Below are 20,017 nucleotides of genomic sequence, written 5' to 3'. Positions count from 1 at the left end.
ACACCTGGGGGCAACACTGTCCTGTAGACGCTCTTGGGGGCGGGTTGTGCCATCCTAAATCCACCTCGGATGGGAGGGGGCGAGGTCGCTGGAGAACTCTTGTTGGCCCAGCTCCCACTCCGCTCGGCTCGGGCTGGCTGAGCTGCGGTGCCCAGGAGAGGAGATTTTAGCTCTGGCTCCCCATGTTCTCAGTCCAGCCCTGGCCCAGCTCGGTACAGGCCCATTTGCCCTTGGAATCCCGGCGCTGTCGGCAGAGGGCTCCGGCTGGTGGCTCAGAGAGAATTTGGTGCTGGCCTGGCCTGGCAGCAGCACCCGAGGGGAGGAAAGTTGCCATAACTAAGAACAGTCGGGGGGTGTCTGCTCAATTTTTTTTTATTGCAACCACACTGCAGCCCAGGATTTTCTACAGCCTTTTCCAGGGCGCTGACTCTGTCCGCTGGGTTTTGTGCAAACAGGGAGACACCATGAGGGGTAGCAGGGGTGGCTGGGAGCCAGGGCTGCGTGCAGTGGGGTAAATCCTCCCCCTCTCTGGGGCTCTGTTGGGGGGTATCCCCCTTTGTCCTGCTGTCAGGCTCCTGCGAGCAAAGCCCCTGGGTCTGGGCAGCACCCGGCACAACACAGCCCTGCTGTCAGCTGGGGTCTGTACAGCCTAGGGTGGGGGGCACTGGTACATGGGGTCTTTTCCGCCCTCCCCCCCGTGAGCGCTGGCTCCACTCCAGCACTGGGACGGGCACTGGCCGTCCCAGGGGCTGGGGATTGGGGCAGGTTGATTCCATTTCATTCCGAACTGTTAGAACACATTGGGTTGCTGCTCACTGGAGCCTTTATGCCGCCATTCCCCTGGGACCAGGGGTTTCTACCCAGCAGCGTCCACTGCTCTGCCTGCGCAGTCGCTCACCTGGTGCGACGACCAAACCAGTGATCCCCTCAGCCATTGCTGAGTGACGGGGGAGCAGCTGGCCCCCGGCTCTCTCCAGGCAGAGGGTGTGGAGCAGGATGGTGTGTTGGCAACAGGGCTCTGGGGGGGGGTGCAGCACTGGAACAGATGGACCCCTCTGTGTGTGCCACATGTGTCCCCTGGGTGGGAAAGGGGGAGTGACCCCCACCCTGTCCTCCTGGGAATTACGCTCCTGTCCCTTTATCCTTGGCATCTGAGAGTGTCCACACAGCCTGGGGCATCCCGCACACAGGGCTCCTGCCCATGACAGATGCGACATGACCCTGACATGTAAACTCAGGGCATTCTGACAAGGGGACACCCCCACCGGCATCTGGTCCCCCAGGGGATTGTCAGAACTAGTCCCATGGCAAAGACCGCTTGCCCTGGAGTTGAGCAGTTGCTTACGGAGGGGTGAAGTGATTTTTGCTAGAGGTCTCCCAAGCGTTATGGAAACAGCACCTCTCTCCGGTTGACAGCATGAGGCCCCTGGTGCTGCTGTGCGTCTGCAGGTGTCACCCTGTGACGAAGTGGAGGATTTTCTTGTTTTTTCCAGTGGGTTGCATGCAGAGAGGGTGGGACTCAGTTTCCCTGGGTGTTACTGGTTTAAGGAGGTGAGGGGAGAGGGAGTTTGTGAGTACAGGGGACCAGAGAGGGAACTTGGGACCCCGGCCGATGGCCTGGAGGACGGAGACCCTGGTGACCCAGAGACCCAGCTCAGGAGTCGCAGCTGGTTCCAGCCAGTGGGAGGACAATGGGCTGCAGAGAGGAACCCAGTGACCTGACCAGCTGATTCCAGCCAGAGGGGCCAGAGAACAGAAGAGGGAAGAGGAGGCCCAGGTGATCCTGTTTACCTGGAGAGAAGACAATGACAGAGGCAGGGCTTGGGGCCGAGGATCTCAGATGCTGGGCTGGAGAGGGGGAGCAGGCAGAGCCCTCCTGGATGCAGGGGAGACTGGGATGTGCTGGGCTGAGGGAGGCCATTCCTGAGGCCCTGAGAGTTTCCTGTGCTGGGTTCAGGCGCTCAGTAAACCCTCCTGTTTTACGCTGGCCCAGGCTCCCTCACAAGCGCGTTCCTGCTTCCCTGGACGGGTCGCTTGCTTTACGCCTTCCCTCTGTTCCCCCTCATGCACAAGGTCCTGGTCAAGGTTCGCAGGGACGGGGCAAGGGTGATTCTGGTAGCTCCGGTGTGGCCTTGCCGGCACTGATACGTCACGCTGCAGGAGCTGTCGGACGTACCGGTCACGCTGCCTCCTCCCCGACCTGCTCACTCGGGACCACGGTCACCTCTGCCATCCCGACCTGTGGTCCCTCCACCTCACCGCCTGGAAGCTGCTGTGTTTGGACCCCGCAAGACAGGTCTTGCTGGGCAGCAGGAAGCCCTCCACTAGAGCCACGTATCTGGTGAAGTGGAAAAGGTTTTTGTGTTGGGGTGACCAGCGCCGCTCACCCCCCCCCCATCTGGGCACCGGTGCTCCTCATTCTGGGGTACCTCCTGCACCTGAAACAGCAAGGCCTGGGGGCATCCTCCACCTCGCTGCCATCTCGGCCTTTCATCCCGGGTGCATCTGGCTGCTCTGTCTTTGCTGACCCGATGGTCGGTCGCTTTCTCAAGGGCTTGGACAGTCTCAGATTCATTAACCTGCCTTGCCTGGGACCTTAACCTGGTCCTTTTGAGGCTCCTGGGGCCCCTGTTCGAAGCGCTGGCCACATGCTCCCTCCTGTATCTCTCCTGGAAGGCAGCTTTCCTGGTCGTCATTACGAGACGCGTCTCTGAGCTGAAGGCCCTCCCCTCGGAATCACCTTACATGGTCTTCCATGGGGATAGAATGCAGCTCAGAACGCATCTGGCCTTTATCCCCAAGGTGGTGTCGAACTTCGACCACAGCCAGGACATTTTCCTGCCTGTCTTTTACCCAAAACCACACACTGGTCCCCGGGAGCAGCAGCTGCATTCCCTCGATGTCTGCAGGGCCCTGGCTTTCTACATTGAGTGCACCAAGCCCTTCAGGAAATCGACCCAGCTCTTCGTAGTGGTGGTGGACAAGATGAAGGGCATCCCGGTCTCCTCTCAGAGAATATCCTCGTGGATGACGTCCTGCATCCGCACTTGCTGTGAGCTGGCCAGGCTGCCGACCCCAGCTGTCACCGCACACTCCACCGGGGCCCAGGCTTTGTCAGCGGCATTCCTGGCCCAGGTCCCGATCCAGGAAATCTGCAGGGCAGCGACATGGTCCTGGGTGCATAGCTTCACCTCACACTGCGCCATCGTCCAGCATGCCAGGGACGACTCAGCTTTCACCCAAGCAGTGCTGCAATCTGCCTTTTCTTCACTCAGACCCCACTGCCTGGGTCAGGCTTGGGAGTCTCCTGATTGGAATTGACATGAGCAATCACTCGAAGAAAATAAAAACGGTTCCTCACCTTTGTAACAATTCTTCGAGGTGTGTTGCTCATATCCATTCCACACCAGCCCCCTTCCCCTCTGTTGGAGCAGCTGGCAGGAAGGGACTGAGGGGGCACCGGGTCGGCAGGGTTGTCTATTGAGTGCCAGGCAGGCACGACTCCAGGGAGCTCCACAGCCGACCCACTGGGAGCTGCTGAGGAAAAACGTTCCGACGTCCATGTACGAGGCACGCACACACCTGACTGGAATGGATGTGAGCAACACATCTCGAAGAACCAGAGTTACGGGAGGTGAGTCACCGTTTTCTCGTTTCCCTTTACTTCGTTTCCCAGCTTCTGTACTGACTGGGCTTTGATCTCTGTCCAGCTCGGGGTTTGCATGTTCCAGCCATTGACGCAGCATTCTTAAAACACCTTTTTAACCCAAAGCCGTGGCCGTCGGTGAGTGGGCTCCTGCCCCCCTGCAGAACTCAATGTGGCTCCTCCCACACATGGTCTGTTTGTGCAGATCTAGTTTCAGGGCCGTGGCTGTGGTTGGACAGTACCCCCTCCAGCTCAGCTGTTGCAGTGGTTCGGTGCCCTCCCTGTGAAAAACGTGACCCTGGTTTAGGGTGACCAGACAGCAAGTGTGAAAAATCAGGAGGGGGAGGCTGGTAATAGGAGTCTATATAAGAAAAAGACCCAAAAATCAGGACTGTCCCTATAAAATCGGGACAGCTGGTCCCCCTACCCTGGGTTCTAGTCTGTCATCTCAGCTCAGTTCCCAGACGCTGGCTCCTGTTCTGCTTTGTGTGGGAGACGAACAAGCCCCCTGCTCCCAGAAATTGACTCCTGGGGGAGTCACCCTGAGCCATGCACGGAACAGCTTCTCTAGACCTTGAGGTAGCTTTGTGGCTCCCCTCTGAACCCCGCTAACATTTCAGCCTTTCCACAGGGCCAGCGCCGGACACAGCAGCCAGTGACGCTCTCACCAGGGCCGTGTACAGAGGTGACGCCATCTCCCAGCACCTGCCCCATATTCCCCTGTTCCTACAGCCCAGGGTCACACCTGCCCCGCAAGACATAGCACGGCCCTGGGAGCTCACGTTCAGTTGGGTTCTGCCATGACCCCTACATCCAGTTCAGAGTCTCTGCGTCCTAGGGTACAGCCCACCTGCCTCCCCCCATCAGGCGGGACCTACATCCTCAGTTCCTGGCTGTCCAGCCTGGCACCTGGCTGTGTGAAAATACAAGTGAATGGGCCCAGCTCGCTGTGTGTAACTGACCCATCCTGGCATCATCCCCCACTCCCCAGCCTCGGTGTCCCTGCAGACATGCCCCAGGGTGGGGTTACATCGTCTCTCGGCTCACCCAGCTACTGACCCGCCCTGGCCCCAGGGCCCTGCCCTGCCCTCCCCCAACCCCTCCTGGAAACAGCCCCCAAGCTGTGCACCCAGACCACCGGGGCCTCCCCAGCCAGCAGGAGCCCAGGGCCTGTGTCTGGAGCTGCCTAAGGGAACCTGAGAACATCCCCACCAGGGACAGCTGGATGGCAGCAGCCAATGGGAATGCACAGGAGGCTGGTCCAGGGCTGCAGCGGCCAATGGGAGAGCTTTGTTGGTGGGTGGTGTTATTGGCGGGTTGGAGCAGCCAATCGCTGCTGGTGGGAGCTGGGGGTGGGTTAGGGTCTCCCAGCACATGCCAGGGGAGGGGTGCGAGGAAGCTGGGCTGGGGGCTCGGTGCCCTGTTCAGGGGGGGGGCGGGGGGATCTGCCCTTCGTGTCACAGTGACCCCAGCCTGGGCGACGTCACCACAGCCCCCAGACAGGCCAGTGTCTCTCTGCAGCCGCTCGCCCTGCGGGGTTCAGTCCCGGGGGAGCCTGGCCCATGAAATGCCCTGCTCCAGGGCTCCCGGCCATGGGACGAGCTCAAAGTGCTCCATGGACCATCCCTCAGCCCCAGAGCTCCCACCTCCAACTCAGGAAGAGAACGGCCACGTTTCACACAAAGGGAAACTGAGGCACAGGAAGCCTCTCAGCTTGCAGTAAGTCAGTGTCAGCAACGGGACCAGAGCCCAGAAGTCCTGGCTCCCAGCCCCACCTCCTCTAACTCACTCGACCCCTCCCAGCATCCTGGTTCTTTCCTTAACCCTCATAGCAAACTTCCTTAACAACCCGGTGCCCTGGACAGACGGGCTGGGCTGGGATAACACAGGCTGCCGTGGGCACAGCCCAGACTGACCAGATTTTAAATCATGATAAAAAATGTCCCAAAAGCCCACTTTATTGCTGTTAGCAAAGCTGCAGAGTGATGGGGGGGGGGCACGCAGGGTGTGGACACACACAGGGCACACGGCAGGGCCTGTACAGGGACTGGCCCTTCCCACACAGACCCCGCGCTGGGCTCAGCAGGGCTGGACCCCGGGGGAGCAGCACACGGGTGCGATGGGGCCTTTAACCGGGCGCTGAGGCTGCCCCCCTAGCCATGGGCCTGATCCTGCCCCACAGGGACCCCATTGACCAGGAATGGCCGAATCTGGCCCAAAGCCTGCTGGGTAATGGCTGGAGGGGCTTCACCTGAGGTGACTGACAGCAGCCTCTGGCCAATAGGGGCCGGGCTCGGGGCCCAATCCAGCACCCACTGGAGTCAAGCGAAACCTTCCCCTTGATGGCAATGGGGTTTGGATCAGCCCCATGGGCCCTGCTGCCCCCTGATGAGGGGCGACTCCCATTCCCAGCCCCATGGGACAGCAGCCCTCTCCCCTGCTGCCCCCTGACGAGGGGCGACCCCCATTCCCAGCCCCATGGGCAGCAACCCTCTCCTTGGATAGGTGCCCCCCTCCCAAGCCCAGCAAGGGGGTGCAGGGGCAGCCCAAGGGGGCCGGCTCCCTGGTGAGTCTCTAGTGGGTTGACTTGGCGCAGTTACGGGGCTGGGGGGCTCCCGCCTGGGTACAGCAGCTGGCAGCAACATGACAGGAGCAGGGATGCTGGGGGGGTCTCACGAAGGCACCTGAGGGTTAAGGGGCCCCAGTTCCTCCCCGCGTTTATCTGAAAGGCAAAGAGAGTGAGTTACCAGGAGCCCTGGACCCGACACAAGGCTGGCAGGGATCAGGGCCATTGCCCAGTGCCCCAGGGACTCTCCCTTTGACACGGGGAGTGCTGGGGGGGCCCAGGGGCTGTGGCTGGCTGGGGGGGCACAGTGTGGGGGGAGTCTCCCCTGTGGGTGCTGGGTGGGTCCAGGGGCTGTGGCTGGCTGGGCGGGGATAGCGGTTGGGGGGGGTCTCCCCAGGGGGTGTGGGTGGGGGATGGGCTGTGGCTGGCTGGGGGGGCACAGGAGCTGGACGCTCTCCCCAGGGGGTGTGGGTGGGGGACGGGCTGTAGCTGGCTGGGGGGCACAGCGGGTGGGGTCTCCCCTGGGGATGCTGGGTGGGCCCAGGGGCTGCAGGTGCAGTGGGACTCCTCCCCGGGCAGCGGCTACTCACAAGGGGCCCCGTGGGTTGCGGGCGGCGTTCATCTTCATCCCCTTGATGATGAGGATGGTGCCTGCGATGATGCCGACGATGCCCACAGCCAGGCCCAGGGCGCACACCAGGGTCTCTGTGGTCTCGGGGACGGGGGTGGGCACCTGGGCTTCTGGAGAGAGGGGGAGAGGGACAGGGCATGCAGTGAGGAGGGCTGTTCCTGCCCCTCCCTCCCAGAGCTCAGAAAGAACCCAGGCGTCCTGGCTTCCCAGCCCTCTGCTCTAACCACTAGCCCTCACTCCCCTCCCAGAGCTGGGAGAGAACCCAGGAGTCCTGGCTCCCAGCCCTGTGCCCAGTGGGATTCCCGGCCTCACCCCAGTGCTTCGTGAAGGGCTTGGGCAGTCCCTCGTGCTCCACCCGGCAGTCGTAGAAGTCGCCCTGGCTGGGGAGGAAGGGCAGGTAGGAGAACTTGCGGAAAGAGTTGTCCTGGCGGGGATAGAAGTCGGTCTCGTAGACGCCCCCCGTCACCTCCTGCCCGTTCTTCAGCCACGTCACGCTGAGCACCGGTGGGGAGAACTTGTCCGCGAAGCAGATCAGGACGTTGGGCTCCCCCAGCTCCACGGGTTCTTCAGAGAACACGGTCACCTCAGGGGGCACTGGGGAGACAGGGGTCAGTGGGTCCCATTGCCTGCCCCGAGCCAGCCAGTCCCTGCCCTGGGGCCGGATCGGAGCCAGTGCCCCCCAGAGGAAAAAGGCCCCATGTCCCATTCCCTACCCCCCTGGCCAGCCAGTCCCCAGTGCTCATGCTACAGCTCAGGAGTCTGTCACCGAGGCCGTCCCAGCTCCCTGGCCTGACGGCTCATGAGGCGCCAGGGGCAGGGGTCATGAACAGCCCTTGGCAAAGGAGCTGCCCTTGGCCCCCAGCCTGGAGGGTGTGAACTGCCCGGCCCCCTGCCCTGCGGAGCCCTGGCCTGGCTGACTGGCTCCCCGGAGCACTCCAGGGGCTGAGAGAGGAACTGAGTGGGGACTTCCACTAGGAGGGACGGGTCCCGGGAAGGTGCCTGGCAGGGAAAATGTCCCACCATTCTCAGCCCGTGTCCAGTTGGACCGCTTGATGAGGATCTCCAGGTTGTGCTTGTCCACGGCGATGTTGCTCAGGGCGCCCTGCGCCTCGAAGCTGGCGAACTTGCCAAAGTTGGGCAGGCGCCAGACGGTCTCCTTCCTCTCCAGGTCAACGTACAAGATCTCGTCCTGGTCGAACTCTTGCATGAACTCCCCAGACTCCTGCTGGGATCGGTCCGTGCGCTGGTAGAACTCCGCCTGGTAGTGCACGTGATCCACTGCGGGAAGACGGGCGTCCCCATCAGCACCCACACCAGCCCGTCCCCTGGGATACAAGGTCTCTGATGTCTTTCCCTGGGGCCACAGCCCCCGGCCGTGACATTGGCACTGGGGCAGCCCAATGTGAGGGGAAAGTGGGTGCAGGGACCCTAGTGACCCCTGGTATCGTGCTGGGGCATTGGGGTCAGCGCTGCCTGGGAGGGGACAGCGCCCCCTTACTGTGCCCCTCCTTCTGCTCACTTCAATCCCATCCAAGCCGTGGCCGGGCCTATCCCCACTTAGCTTGCGAAGGGGACATGGCCCCAGCCCACAGCAGTGTAGGGGGGACGTTGGATGTCATTACTGCTGGACATTTCATTCTCCCGTCTGTGCGTGGGGCTGGATCCGTGTCCCGAGATCACCATGACCTGGTTCTTGGGGTGATTTCAGTCCCTGGCCCCCAACACTCACCCCCCAGGGCCAGTCACTGGGAGACCCTGGAACCCCCTAGCTAGAGACATTAAAGCTGCGCTGGGGGGTCAGACACACTCTAGGGGGGAGGGTCTGGCTGGGGGCTGAGGCTGGGACTCCCCAGGGCCCAAGGGAGTTGGGCACCTGCATCCTAGAGAGTCGTTCACTGACCCCAGCTCGCCTGGCAAGATCTCACCGAGCGACTACAAAGGAGGGAACCCGCCACCACCAGCCAAGGAGAGTCGGCCCCACAGAGGCCCCCCCTCCCCCCGCACCGTGGGTCTGAGCCCTGGGGGGATGGGGGACAATGGGACCAGGCCGGGGAGCAGGGACAGGGGCTCCCTGCTCTGCACAGACACACTCACTGCTCAGCAGGATCTGGCCCTGCCGTGGCTCTTTGGGGAATGTTCCCCCATCTCCCCTGTGCCTGGTGCCCCCCTGGGGGGATCAGTCCCCGAGTCCCTGTGGGGGAGGGGGCTGCACCCCTAGGGCAGGGCTGTGTCATACCCAAACCACAGTGACTTCCCCACGATCCCTCTGCTGCCCCACCAGCCTCCCCTCCACCCTCCCTTCCATGGGGGTGAGACCATCTTGCCTGCAGTCCCCACTCTGCTCAGATCAGCCCCCATCCTCCCCTGCTCACCTCATCCCTCCACACTATGGAGTGAGACCCTCCTTCCTGCAGCCCCCCCAAATCCAGCTCCCCCCTGTGCCCTTCCCTGTCCCATCAGCCCCCCAATGCTTTCTCTCTTGGGGGGAGCCAGTTGTCCTAGATCCCCAACACTCACACCCCAGGGCCGGTCAATGGGAGACCCAGGAACTCCCGCGCCAGAGTCAGTAAAGCTGCACTGGGGGGTCAGACACACTCCGCCCCGCCCGTACCTCTCACTGCCCCGGCACCCGGCAGGGCCAGCAGGGTGAGCAGGGCCAGCTGGGCCATGGGGACGCCCCGTCCTGCGCCCATCTCCTCTCCCCGGCACTGGGCTGGGTGCAGGGCTGGCAGTGCTAGGGGGCCGGGGGGGCACATATCACACCCGGGGGAGCACAGCTGGGGGCAGTGCCTGGCATTGGCCAGGGGAGCCCGGCCCAGGGCCCCCACCCAATGGCAGAAATCCCTGCGCCGACCAGGCTGTTACCAGGCAGAGCAGCAGTGCCGAAGCCCTCTGAGGGGAGATGGAGAAATTCAGGGTTCACAGCTCTCAGGATCATGTCACAAGTCTCAGGATAATTCTTGTGTTTTCCTAAAGCCCCAGCTCTGGGAGTCACGTGGGTCAGGGACGATTCCAGCCTCATTCTTAGAGACCAAGGGAGTGTCCAGCTCTCTGGCTGTGGGGAAAACTTCAACCTGTGACCCCCGGGCACCCTAAGGCTCAAAGAGCAGAAGGCAAATAACCCCCACAGCTGGGATTTGTACGTCATCGCAGGATTTTAAAGCCAATCTCAGGATTTTTGAACATTTGGGGTTGACGAGACTGCAAATTCCGGGTCAGACACAGCGCCGCTGGGGGAGTTTGTCCCAGTGTGGAGGTGATGACACTGGGGGAGAGGGTGTCCCCAGTGTGGGGACAGCACCTCCCCGCACAGCACTCACTCCACCCCCCTACCCCCTGTTCTGCAGCACGGCTGTGTGCACACGGGGGGCTTGGCTGGCCCAGCTCTGCCCTGGGGGGTCACCGCCCCAACACACAGACCTCTGTCAGGACAAATGTTAAGTGCAGACCAGGCCACAAACAGGGTTTGGGGGACCATCCATGGATGACTGGGACCCAGGACCATTCCCCTCTAGGGGACGCTGTTCCCATCCAGCCCCAGAGCGGGGATTGGCTGGCTGGGGAGGTGGGGATGGGGACATGGGGCCTTTCCCCTCTGCTGGCACCGGCTCCGATCTGCTGCTAGTGACCAAACTCCCCCCGGGGTCTGTCCTGGGACCTGTGTGGGGCACGTTGGTCCCTGTCCCCTGCCCAAACCCACCGCCTCCCACCCCCATGGCACCAACTCGCCCCCCCCCCCCGCCCAAGTACCGCGCTGGGTGTTCACACTGCCCCCTGCGGGAGGGGCCGGGTGCTGGAGGGGCAGGAGCGGGGCTGGCCCAGCAGTTCGGGGCTGGCCTGGGACCCAGGAGCCCTGGGGTCCTTCCCGGCCCTGCCACAGACTGTGTGTGACCCTGGGCCAGTCACTGACTCCTCTGGGCCTCCCTCCCCAGCGGGGCCATGGGGACACTGGCCTGGCCCTGCCCCACAGTGTGGGGGGTGAATGCAGGGCTGGCTTTAGGAAGCATGGGGCCCAATTTGAGCAGTTTCGATGGGGTCCCGGCAAGGAAGACAAAAAAAAAACACGTAAACAAACCATGTGGGGCTTGTACTCACTGGGCAGTGCTCTGAGTCTTCAGCGGCACTTTGGTGGCGGGTCCTTCACTTGCTCCAGATCTTCGGCGGCACTGAAGGACCCACCGCCGAAGTGCCGCCGAAGACCCGGAGCGCCGCCAGGTGAGTAAAAATTAAAAAGACGCCTCTAGCCAGGGAAGAGATTCTCACTGGGCACAGGCCCCTCTTAGGCGCAGGGCCCGATTTGGGGGAATTGGCCTAAAGCCGGCCCTGGGTGAATGAAGCAGAGAGGGGGAGGGGCTCAGAGACTGGGGGGCCAGAGAAGCCCCTTAGGGAGGCCGAGCTGTGGCTGACCCACGGAGACTGAGCCCCTGCTCTGGTGGGGTGCCTGGGGGCAGGGCTCAGGCCCGTTGGGGTGGGGGAGGGGAAGCTCAGAACTTCTGCCTGTAGGGCCAGCCCCAAACCTTCCCCTGGGGCTAAACTTACCCAGGAACCCTGACCGATCGCCCCAGACACAACTGGCCTGCCCCACCTCCAGCAGACAGGGGACTTTGGGGCTTCGGGGAAGGGGACAGAGTGTGCCAGACACTTCACTGTGTGTCCTTCTCTGGTGGCATCTGGGCTAGTGCCTGGCAGGCACCAGGCGAGTCCTGCCGCCCGACCCCAGGCCCTGCTCTGCCCCCTGCGAGGGAGAAGTAGGGAACCGAGCCCTGCTGGGGCCGGCTCTGCCTGGCGACTGGTGATGCTGCCCAGCCCCGGTGCTGACTGGCCCCTGGGCTGGGGGTGCCCAATCCCCGGGGCCGTGGGCAGCGTCCCGGGGCTGGTGCTCGGAGCTGGACAGAGAAGGTCTCAGTCTGGGGGGTCCTGAGGAGTTTCCAGCTCTCTCCCTCCTGAGCAGCGATGGGGGCGGGTCGGATCCTGGGGGCCGGGAGCCGCTGGGCTGGGGCTCTGCTAGTGACAGTGACGGTGCTGAGAACCCACCTGGCTCATTGCATGGAGCCCCCAGGTGAGCAGAGGCCCCCACGTCCTGGGGACCCTAGTCTTGGGCAGTGCTGGGTGTATGGGGGGGGGATCAGACCCCAGTGCCACGGGGAGCCCCGTCCTGCCTGTGCCGGTGTCTCCGCCGCTCGGTGTCCGCCCCTGTCCCCGGCACAGTCTCTGCTCTATGCCCCCTCCCCCGAGGTCAGTGTTACTGTCACTCCCTCCCCCCCCAGGGCCCTACCTGCCCGTCCGGCTCCCCCGGGTGTGGGAGGGGTTTGGGGCAGGGGGGTCCGCTGGGCTCTGAGCCCAGGGGCAGCTGGGGGGTGTCTGAACTGAGCTCCCTCCCCCGCCCCCCCGCAGGGCGGTTCCTGCACCAGTTCAAGGCTGAGTGTTTGTTCACCAACGGCACCGAGCGGGTCCGGTTCCTGTACCGGCACATCTACGACCGGCGGCAGATCGCGCACTTCGACAGCGAGCTGGGGGTGTTTGAGGCGGACACGGAGCTGGGGCGGCCCGACGCCGAGCTCTGGAACAGCCAGCCCGAGACACTGCAGTACTACCGGGCTGCGGCGGACACGTTCTGTCGGAACAACTACGGGGCGTACGGGCCTTTCACCATCGACCGGAGAGGTGAGTGCGGGGGCGGGGGAGTGCGCGAGACGCCAGGGGGGGACTCAGCTGCTCCTGCACTGGGGAGTGGCAGGGAGGGGGTGGGATCACGTGCAGGGAGTGGGGTCACCCAGCGGCAGGTGCAGGAGGGAACCAGGGTCTGGCTGCGGCACCCCGTCTGCAGGGTGCAGAGCCCCAGGCCCGGGTCAGTCCCTGTGGCAGAGACTGACCCTCCCTGTGCCCAGCCCCTGCCCCTCTGAGGGGGTTCAGCCCCCAGCGCCCACCCCACCCCACCCCTAGTGCAGGCAGCTGCTGCGGCTCCTACCCCCTTCCTGGGCTGGGGGGGCAGGAGATGGGACAGAACTTTCCATCCCCCAACCCTGCCCCGACCCCTCAGGGCCCCCTGGCTCAGGGGCGGGAGCAGCCCCTTTTTCCTGGGCTGACCCCACATCTCCGAGGGACCAAAGCATCAGACAGTCCCTGGCTCTGTCCCCATAGAGGTGACGAGATGCAGCTCCCCTTGGGCCCTTTCTGCTGATCCTGGAGCTGGGACCTTTCCCTGGGGGAGGGGGTATCATCCTGCTCTGTCTCCAGCCCCTTTCCCCGCACTTCCCTCTCTCCCCCCAGTTCGACCCAAGGTGAAAGTTTCCCCCACAAAATCGGGGTCCCAGCCCCACTCCCACCTGCTGGTTTGCTCCGTGACGGGGTTTTACCCCGGGGGGATTGAGATCAAGTGGCTGAAGAACGGGCAGGAGCAGACGGCCGGGGTGGTGTCCACAGAGCTGCTCCAGAACGGAGACTGGACCTTCCAGATGCTGGTGATGCTGGAGATGAGCCCCGGGCGCGGGGACATCTACACCTGCCAGGTGGAGCACATCAGCCTGCAGGACCCCATCGCCGTGCACTGGGGTAAGAGTCTCTGGGTGTGGGGCAGCCCCTGAGCCCACAGGGGCAGCCCTCGGCGGATGGGCCTGGGTCAGAGCGCTCACAGGAGCCCTGATAACCCAAATCTATCGACATGGGCTGGGAGCTCACTTCCACGGGCTCCACAATGCAGTGTAAACACACCCTGAGTGGGGCAGTGACGGGGCGGGGAGTGGAGAAAAGTCTCCATAATAATGACTGGTCTGCAGAAGGGAGATCGGGAGCGTCTGTTCTCCCTGTCTCACAGCACAAGGACAAGGGGGCAGTAGAATGGAAAGGGGCAAATTGACATCTGGTAAAAGGAAGGACATTTCCCACACACTGTGTAATTAGCCTGTGGAACTCACTGCCACAGGGTGTCACTGAGCCCAAGAACAGAGCAAGGTTCACACAGAGACTGGCTATCTCTGTGTCTTACAGACTGTCCAGGACTAGACTCAGAGCTGTGCCTTGGGTAGGGCGAATTGGAGCAAGTGCTCTGGGCCACGCGGGCTGGTACAATTGGCCGGCACGGATGGTCCCAGAAGTGATGAATCCGTCACTTCCCCCCCAGGCCCAGAACACCCCCTAGGGACGGCCCTGGCTGGACCAGTTCATGCTGACAATGGGCAGGGATATTAGACCTTATGCTGCAGGGCCTGAGCCAATCTCTGAAGATCACAGACCAGGAGGATCCCTGATGTGGGACAGATTGTTCCATAGCTGCTCCTGCAGGCCCTGGCCCCTGGCTCTGCCCCAGCTGGTCACTGGCGCGGACGGGAGCCTGGCCTGGAGGCCCTTGGCTCTGACCTGGCCAGCGCCGGTCACTAGCATGGATGGGAGCCCGGCCCGGAGGCCCCTGGCTCTGCCCCGGCCGGTGCTAGTCACTGGCCCGGAGGCCCCTGGCTCTGCCCCGGCTGGTGCCAGTCACTGGCGTGGACGGGAGCCCGGCCCGGAGGCCCCTGGCTCTGACCTGGCCAGCGCCGGTCACTAGCATGGATGGGAGCCTGGCCCGGAGGACCCTGGCTCTGCCCCGGCCGGTGCCAGTCACTGGCCCGGAGGCCCCTGGCTCTGCCCCGGCCGGTGCCGGTCACTGGCGTGGACGGGAGCCCGGCCCGGAGGCCCCTGGCTCTGCCCCGGCTGGTGCCAGTCACTGGCGTGGACGGGAGCCCGGCCCGGAGGCCCCTGGCTCTGACCCGGCCCGTTCCATGTCCCTGTTTCAGAGGCGCAGTCTGACTCCGCCAGGAGCAAGATGCTGACGGGGGTCGGGGGCTTCGTGCTGGGGCTGATCTTCCTGGCGCCCGGACTCCTCATCTACCTGAAGAATAAGAAAGGTGAACGGCTCCGGGTGGGGGTGGGGCACCAGGGGGTCTGTGGGGGGATGTGGGACTCGGGGAGCTCAGGGGAATCCGGGCCTGGCTGCAGGCTCCCGCCCCCGAGCAGGGGCTGCTCAGAGTCTGGCAGGGGCCCCCCGGCTTCTAGTCCCCTGGAGCCGGGGCTGGGTCAGACCCTTCCCCCTTCCAGGGCAGGGGCAGAGCAGGGGCCATGGGGAGATCTCAGTGTGGGGCACCGGGGCCGGGCTGGGAGCTCCCACTCTCCCCTCCCCCGGCCGAGCCCCCGGGGTGGGACAGACCCCGACCCCTCGCAGTGCAGGGAGCTGCCCCAGCCCCGGGGCTCAGAGCGTTTCCGTCCCCTCCCCTGGGCAGGGATCCCGGGTCAAAGATTTACAATAATAATGTGGGAGGGGGGTAACCCCAGGTCTGGGACGGGAGCCGGAGGGGGCTGGGTTCCTAGTGAGGGGCGTTCCATGCCGTGGGGCAGGGGCTGGAGCTCTGACCCCCAGGAACCGGCTCCCTCACCCAGGGCTCTGACCATGTTTCTCTTTGTTTTTCAGGGCGCCCTGTTCCCCAACCTGCAGGTAATTTCAATCCCCCTCCCCCCGTTAAACACCCCTCCCCCCACACTGAGCACAGGCTGCCTGGGGCGCCCGTGGGGCGGCTGGTTCTGCCCCTCGGCCCATGACACCCGCCTGGCTCAGCCCCTGGGCAGCTGGGCAATGGGGCGCTGGCCCCGCGGAGGAGGAGTCTGCGGCTCCCTCGGTCCCCATTCAGGCCGATCCCTGAGGTGCTCCCGGGGGCAGAGGGTCCTGGGTACTGCGGAGCATCGCCCAGCCCTGCGGCTGCCGGGCAGAGTCACTGGGGCACCCTGGGGCCTGGCAGAGAAAATCTCCTGTCTGTCCCGCTAACCCCATGGCCAGGGGCTGATTTCTCTCCCCTCTCCCTGCAGGGCTCCTGAGTTAGATCCAGGGTGTTGGATCCCCCGTCCAGCAGGAGTTTTCGTCTGTCACTCCCAGCACCTCGCCCATCCTGGAAAATGCAGAACCTGGGGCCGGTCCCTTCCTGTCCCCGTCTGCTCCCTGCGCTCTGCCCAGCTCCAGTCTGCGCAGTCCCTGCGGGGACCCGTCCCTGCCCCTCAGTCCCTGCAGGGCCCTGGGGCGACCCTGTCCTGCTGTCTGGAGAGGCTCCCACCTGCCAACCTCATCTAGTAACAGCCTAACTAGACTGTTAGGAGCCGGGGCACAAACCCCAAATTGGCTGAGTTCTACACTTAGATCTCACCAAGGTATCAGGTGTGAACTCTGCAGGCCCTGTAACAACCGAGTCCTGGAGTCACAGTCCCCTGGGGTTCTCTGCTCTGTCTGGCCACCCCAGCCAGCCTGCCCTTGTGATCCATCGATTGTCCCTTCCAGGGCCGGCTTTTGGCCAATTCAAGCAATTCCCCTGAATTGGGCCCCGCCCCTAAGAGGGCCCCGTGCCCAAGCCCTGCTGGTGTGCTGTACCGGGGTGGCTCGGCTTCCCCAGGGGGCAATTTAAAGGGCCTGGGGATCCCAGCAGGGGCTGCAGCCTCAGGTCCTTTAAATTGCCACCAGAGCCCCACTGCTGGAGCCCTGGGGTAGGGCTGTGGGGCTCTGGCGGCTATTTTAAAAGTCGGGGGCTCCCGTTGTTTCTACCGCCCCGGCCCTTTAAATAGCTGCTAGACTGACCGCTTCCCCAGGGCTCCTGCAGCTATTTACAGGGCTGGGGCAGTGGAAATAGGGGATCCCCGGGCCCTTTAAATAGCCCCCGAGCCCCGGGCTGCTGCTGCTACCATGATGGAGGAGGGAGGAGGAAGAGGCACTCACTGTACAGGGTGGGCTGTACCCCCTGTACCTGCACCCCCTCCCACAGCCAGCCTCTGTTGCACCCCTGAAGCCAGCCAGTCCCGCACTTCTCTGTCTCCAGCCCTGCCAACCCCTGCCACACACCCCTGTGGCCCTGCCTGAAGCCAGCCAGCCCACCTCACACCCCCTGTCTCCAGCCAGCCCTGTACCCCTTGCCCTGCCTGCAGCCAGACCTGACCTCCAGCCAGCCCCATGTTCACTGGTGCCCTGCAGTTCCCAGGGCAGTAACCCTGCACATCTGCTTCAATGAGGGGGGCAGGGAGCAGCTGGGACCCACACATGTGAAATGAAGCTCATTTCTAGTTCAGGCCCATCTTTTTAAAAAATAACTTTAGGTAGGGTTAACATACATCCGTATTTTCCTGGACATGTCAGCCTTTTTGGTTCTTAAATTGCCATCCAGGAGGAAATTTTAAAATTTAAAAATTTCTCCTGGGAAAATACAAATGTATGGTAACCCTATTGGTACAAAAAATACGTACTGTGGCACATCCCTTAAATCAGAACTTTTTATAGGGAACCGGTTGTTAAGAAAAGAAAGGCTTTTTTACATGTTTGGGTTTTTTTAGTCATTCCTGCCGAGGCCCTGCTGAAAATGTTTGAATTGAGCCCTGCACTTCCTAAAGCCGGCCCTGGTCCCTTCCACCCCAATTCACAGCGACATTCGGGTCACTCCCTGTCCCAAAGGAGCAGTCGCTTTCCCCATGGCACTTTGAACTTTGAACTGATCTCACTCCACAGACGACGCTTGTAGCCAGTCCTGTAATAACCTCAGGGCTTGGCTACATTGGAGAGTTGCAGTGCTGGTGGTGGGTTTGCAGCGCAGCAACTCACTCTGTGTCCACACCTGCAAGGCACATCCAGCGTTGCAACTCCCTGGTTTCAGCGCTGGCTGTACACCTGGTCTGCCTCGGGTGTAGCAATTCCAGCGCTGGTGATGCAGTGCTGGTCAGCAAGTGTGGACACCACCAGCGCTTTTATTGACCTCTGGGGTATAAGGAGATATCCCAGAATTCCTGTCCACAACAAACCAGAAGAATGGCTGAACTCCGATCTCCCCGTAGCTACTTGCTAAAAAACAAACACAGCTGCTCTGTGCTCCAGCGAGGAGCCAGCGGAGGCAGGGGAATTGCTTTGGAATGTTCACAGCTGTTTGCTTGAGGAGAGAGGGGGGAGGGGTAATGTTGAGCAACTGTTTATGTGGTCTGACGGCTATTTAGGAGTGCATAATTAGCATTTAGTGAATAAGAGACAGGTGGGGGAAAAGTCAAAACTTTTAAAATGATTGAAGGTAGGCACTGTGTATCTTCCAGTCCTTAGAACTTGCAAGGCAGGGAGCTGAGAACAGTGTCAGCTCCAAAACTCCACTCTCTCTGTCTCCCCCACGCTCCCTGTCACACTCCACCCCACCCCCCTCTTTTGAAAAGCACGTTGCAGCCACTTGAACACTGGGATAGCTGCCCACAATGCACCACTCCCAACAGCGCTGCAAATGCTGCAAATGTGGCCACTGCAGCGCTGGCCCTACACGGCTGTACAAAGACAGCTGTACCTCCCAGCGCTGCACATCTCCAAGTGCAGCCAAACCCTCAGTAAAGATTCATTAACTACAACAAAGCACTGGGAGTTCTTCTTCGAGATGTGTTGCTCACATCCATTCCAGTTAGGTGTGCGCGCCGCGCGTGCACGTTCGTCGGAAACCTTTTTACCCTAGCAACTCCAGCGGGCCGGCAGGTCGCCCCCTGGAGTGGCGCCGCCATGGCGCCCAATATATATCCCTGCCGGCCCGCCCGCTCCTCAGTTCCTTCTTACCGCCGTGTCGGTCGTTGGAACTGTGGAGCGCGGCATAGCTGTCCTCCACGTCCCTAGCTCTCCTAGTTATCTATCGTTTATCTCTAGTACTATTGTAGTTGTTAATTAGATTGTTAAATAGTAGTTAAGTAGTTTGTAAATAGTTCTTCGCCGGGGGCTTAGCCCTTCCTGGCACCCGGCGCCAGGCTCATGCCTGTTTCGCCGGGCTTCAAGCAGTGTGCGGCCTGCAAGAAGCCCATGCCTACCAGCGATCCCCACGAAGCGTGCCTGAAGTGCCTGGGGGAATCGCACAGATCCGACAAGTGCCGCATCTGCAAGGCTTTTAAGCCAAGGACAAAGAAGGAGAGGGATCAAAGACTCCGAACTCTCCTTATGGAGGCGGCACTTGACCCGACGGCTTCGCAGGCCGTGATCTCGGCGCCGGCACCGGGTCGCACCGGCACAGAGAAGACTCCCCGGCACCGACCTTCTCCGGCACCGGAGACAGAGCCAAGGCCGTCGAAGTCCACTACTCCGGCCAGGCAGACCCGGCTAGAGCGCCCGGCCTCGACATCGGCCGCGGCGCCACCGGCACCGTCGACTCCGGGCCCGGCGGGTCCGTCGAGTCCGGTGCCGCCAAGCTCCCCCATGAGATCTGGGGTTGAGATAGTGGTCCCATCCACACCGGAGACCTTCGCCTCGGCTCGGGACCTAATAGCCCTGACTGAGCCCACTCGGCTGCCACCCCCGGTACCTCCGGTGCGGGTCGTGTCCAGAGGCAAGCCCATGATGTCGGCACCGTCTCGGGACTCTCGTTCACGATCCAGGTCCCGACGTCATGGTCGCTCCAGATCCCACCGCCGCTCGCAGTCCCGGCACCGCTCCCCTCAGCGGTACCGGTCGCACTCGCGGCACCGGTCGACATCAAGACGATCGCGGTCAGACTCCAGCCGCCGATACCGGCACCGCGATTCCAGGAGCAGGTCCCGACGTTACTCGCCGCACCGGTCGACCTCCCGGCACCGAGCTGGTGGCAGGTCCCGGTCCCGGTCGACCTCCCGGCACCGAGCTGGTGGCAGGTCCCGATCCCGGCACCGAAGCGGCGCCCGGTACCGATCCGGATCCCGGCACCGTGACAGAACCCGGTCCCGATCCCGGCACCGATATGACTCCCGGCACCGGTCCCCGGCACCGAGACGATCCTCCGTGCCGACCCGCGCAGACCCTTACCATCCAGGGTCGGCCCCACCATGGCCCTCTAGACAGCCGTCCGTATCCTCCCAGACGGACAGCGGGTATGCACTGGGCACCGACCGGCAGGTGGCGCTATTCAGTGATCCGCCGCAGCAGGACCAAGGCCCGCAACAATGGGGATTCTGGACACCCTGGGCATACCATCAGGCCCAGGGCCCCCAACAGCTCCCTGCTAGGCCGGCGACTGCGGAGCGTAGGGCTCCTGAAGCCTCCTTGTCTCGCCCCCCTCCCTCCCCGGAAGGGGAGGAAGGGTCCAAGCAGCAAGACTCCGCTGTGGCTCCGGAGACAGAGGCGAGGGCTGAGGAAGACCCACAGTTAGACACTCTCTTGCCTGGGGTCTCCTCATCCTCCTCCCCGGATGAA

The 20,017-nt window shown here is 62.7% G+C and overlaps 2 protein-coding genes across 8 annotated transcripts in view; one reads left to right on the top strand and one right to left on the bottom strand.

The window, feature by feature from the left end:
• Positions 1-5,588: 5,588 nt before the first annotated feature.
• Positions 5,589-20,017, bottom strand: part of LOC115643409 (HLA class II histocompatibility antigen, DR alpha chain-like) — a 54,453-nt gene continuing 40,024 nt past the window's right edge. Inside the window, exons 1-5 of one of the 4 annotated variants that reach the window (XM_030547422.1) lie at positions 9,455-9,600; positions 7,864-8,121; positions 7,156-7,437; positions 6,803-6,953; positions 5,589-6,368 (exon numbers count right to left, since the gene is read on the bottom strand). In XM_030547422.1, coding sequence (XP_030403282.1) covers positions 6,365-6,368; positions 6,803-6,953; positions 7,156-7,437; positions 7,864-8,121; positions 9,455-9,599 — 840 coding nt within the window. In that variant the 5' untranslated portion in view covers position 9,600 and the 3' untranslated portion in view covers positions 5,589-6,364. Of the gene's footprint in view, positions 6,369-6,798; positions 6,954-7,155; positions 7,438-7,863; positions 8,122-9,454; positions 9,601-20,017 lie in introns of those variants that run through there. The other 3 variants (XM_030547419.1, XM_030547423.1, XM_030547421.1) reach the window with 3 other exon arrangements.
• The window catches only part of LOC115643412 (DLA class II histocompatibility antigen, DR-1 beta chain-like), a 288,794-nt gene continuing 280,360 nt past the window's right edge, over positions 11,584-20,017 (top strand). For 2 of the 4 annotated variants that reach the window (XM_030547430.1, XM_030547428.1), the window contains exon 1: positions 11,620-11,902. In XM_030547430.1, coding sequence (XP_030403290.1) covers positions 11,797-11,902 — 106 coding nt within the window. In that variant the 5' untranslated portion in view covers positions 11,620-11,796. Of the gene's footprint in view, positions 11,903-12,237; positions 12,508-13,113; positions 13,396-14,612; positions 14,724-15,283; positions 15,308-15,675; positions 16,438-20,017 lie in introns of those variants that run through there. The other 2 variants (XM_030547439.1, XM_030547438.1) reach the window with 2 other exon arrangements.

This window comes from Gopherus evgoodei, unplaced genomic scaffold, assembly GCF_007399415.2.
Source record: "Gopherus evgoodei ecotype Sinaloan lineage unplaced genomic scaffold, rGopEvg1_v1.p scaffold_58_arrow_ctg1, whole genome shotgun sequence".
Taxonomy (NCBI): domain Eukaryota; kingdom Metazoa; phylum Chordata; order Testudines; family Testudinidae; genus Gopherus; species Gopherus evgoodei.
This window is presented reverse-complemented; position numbering and strand designations above follow the sequence as displayed.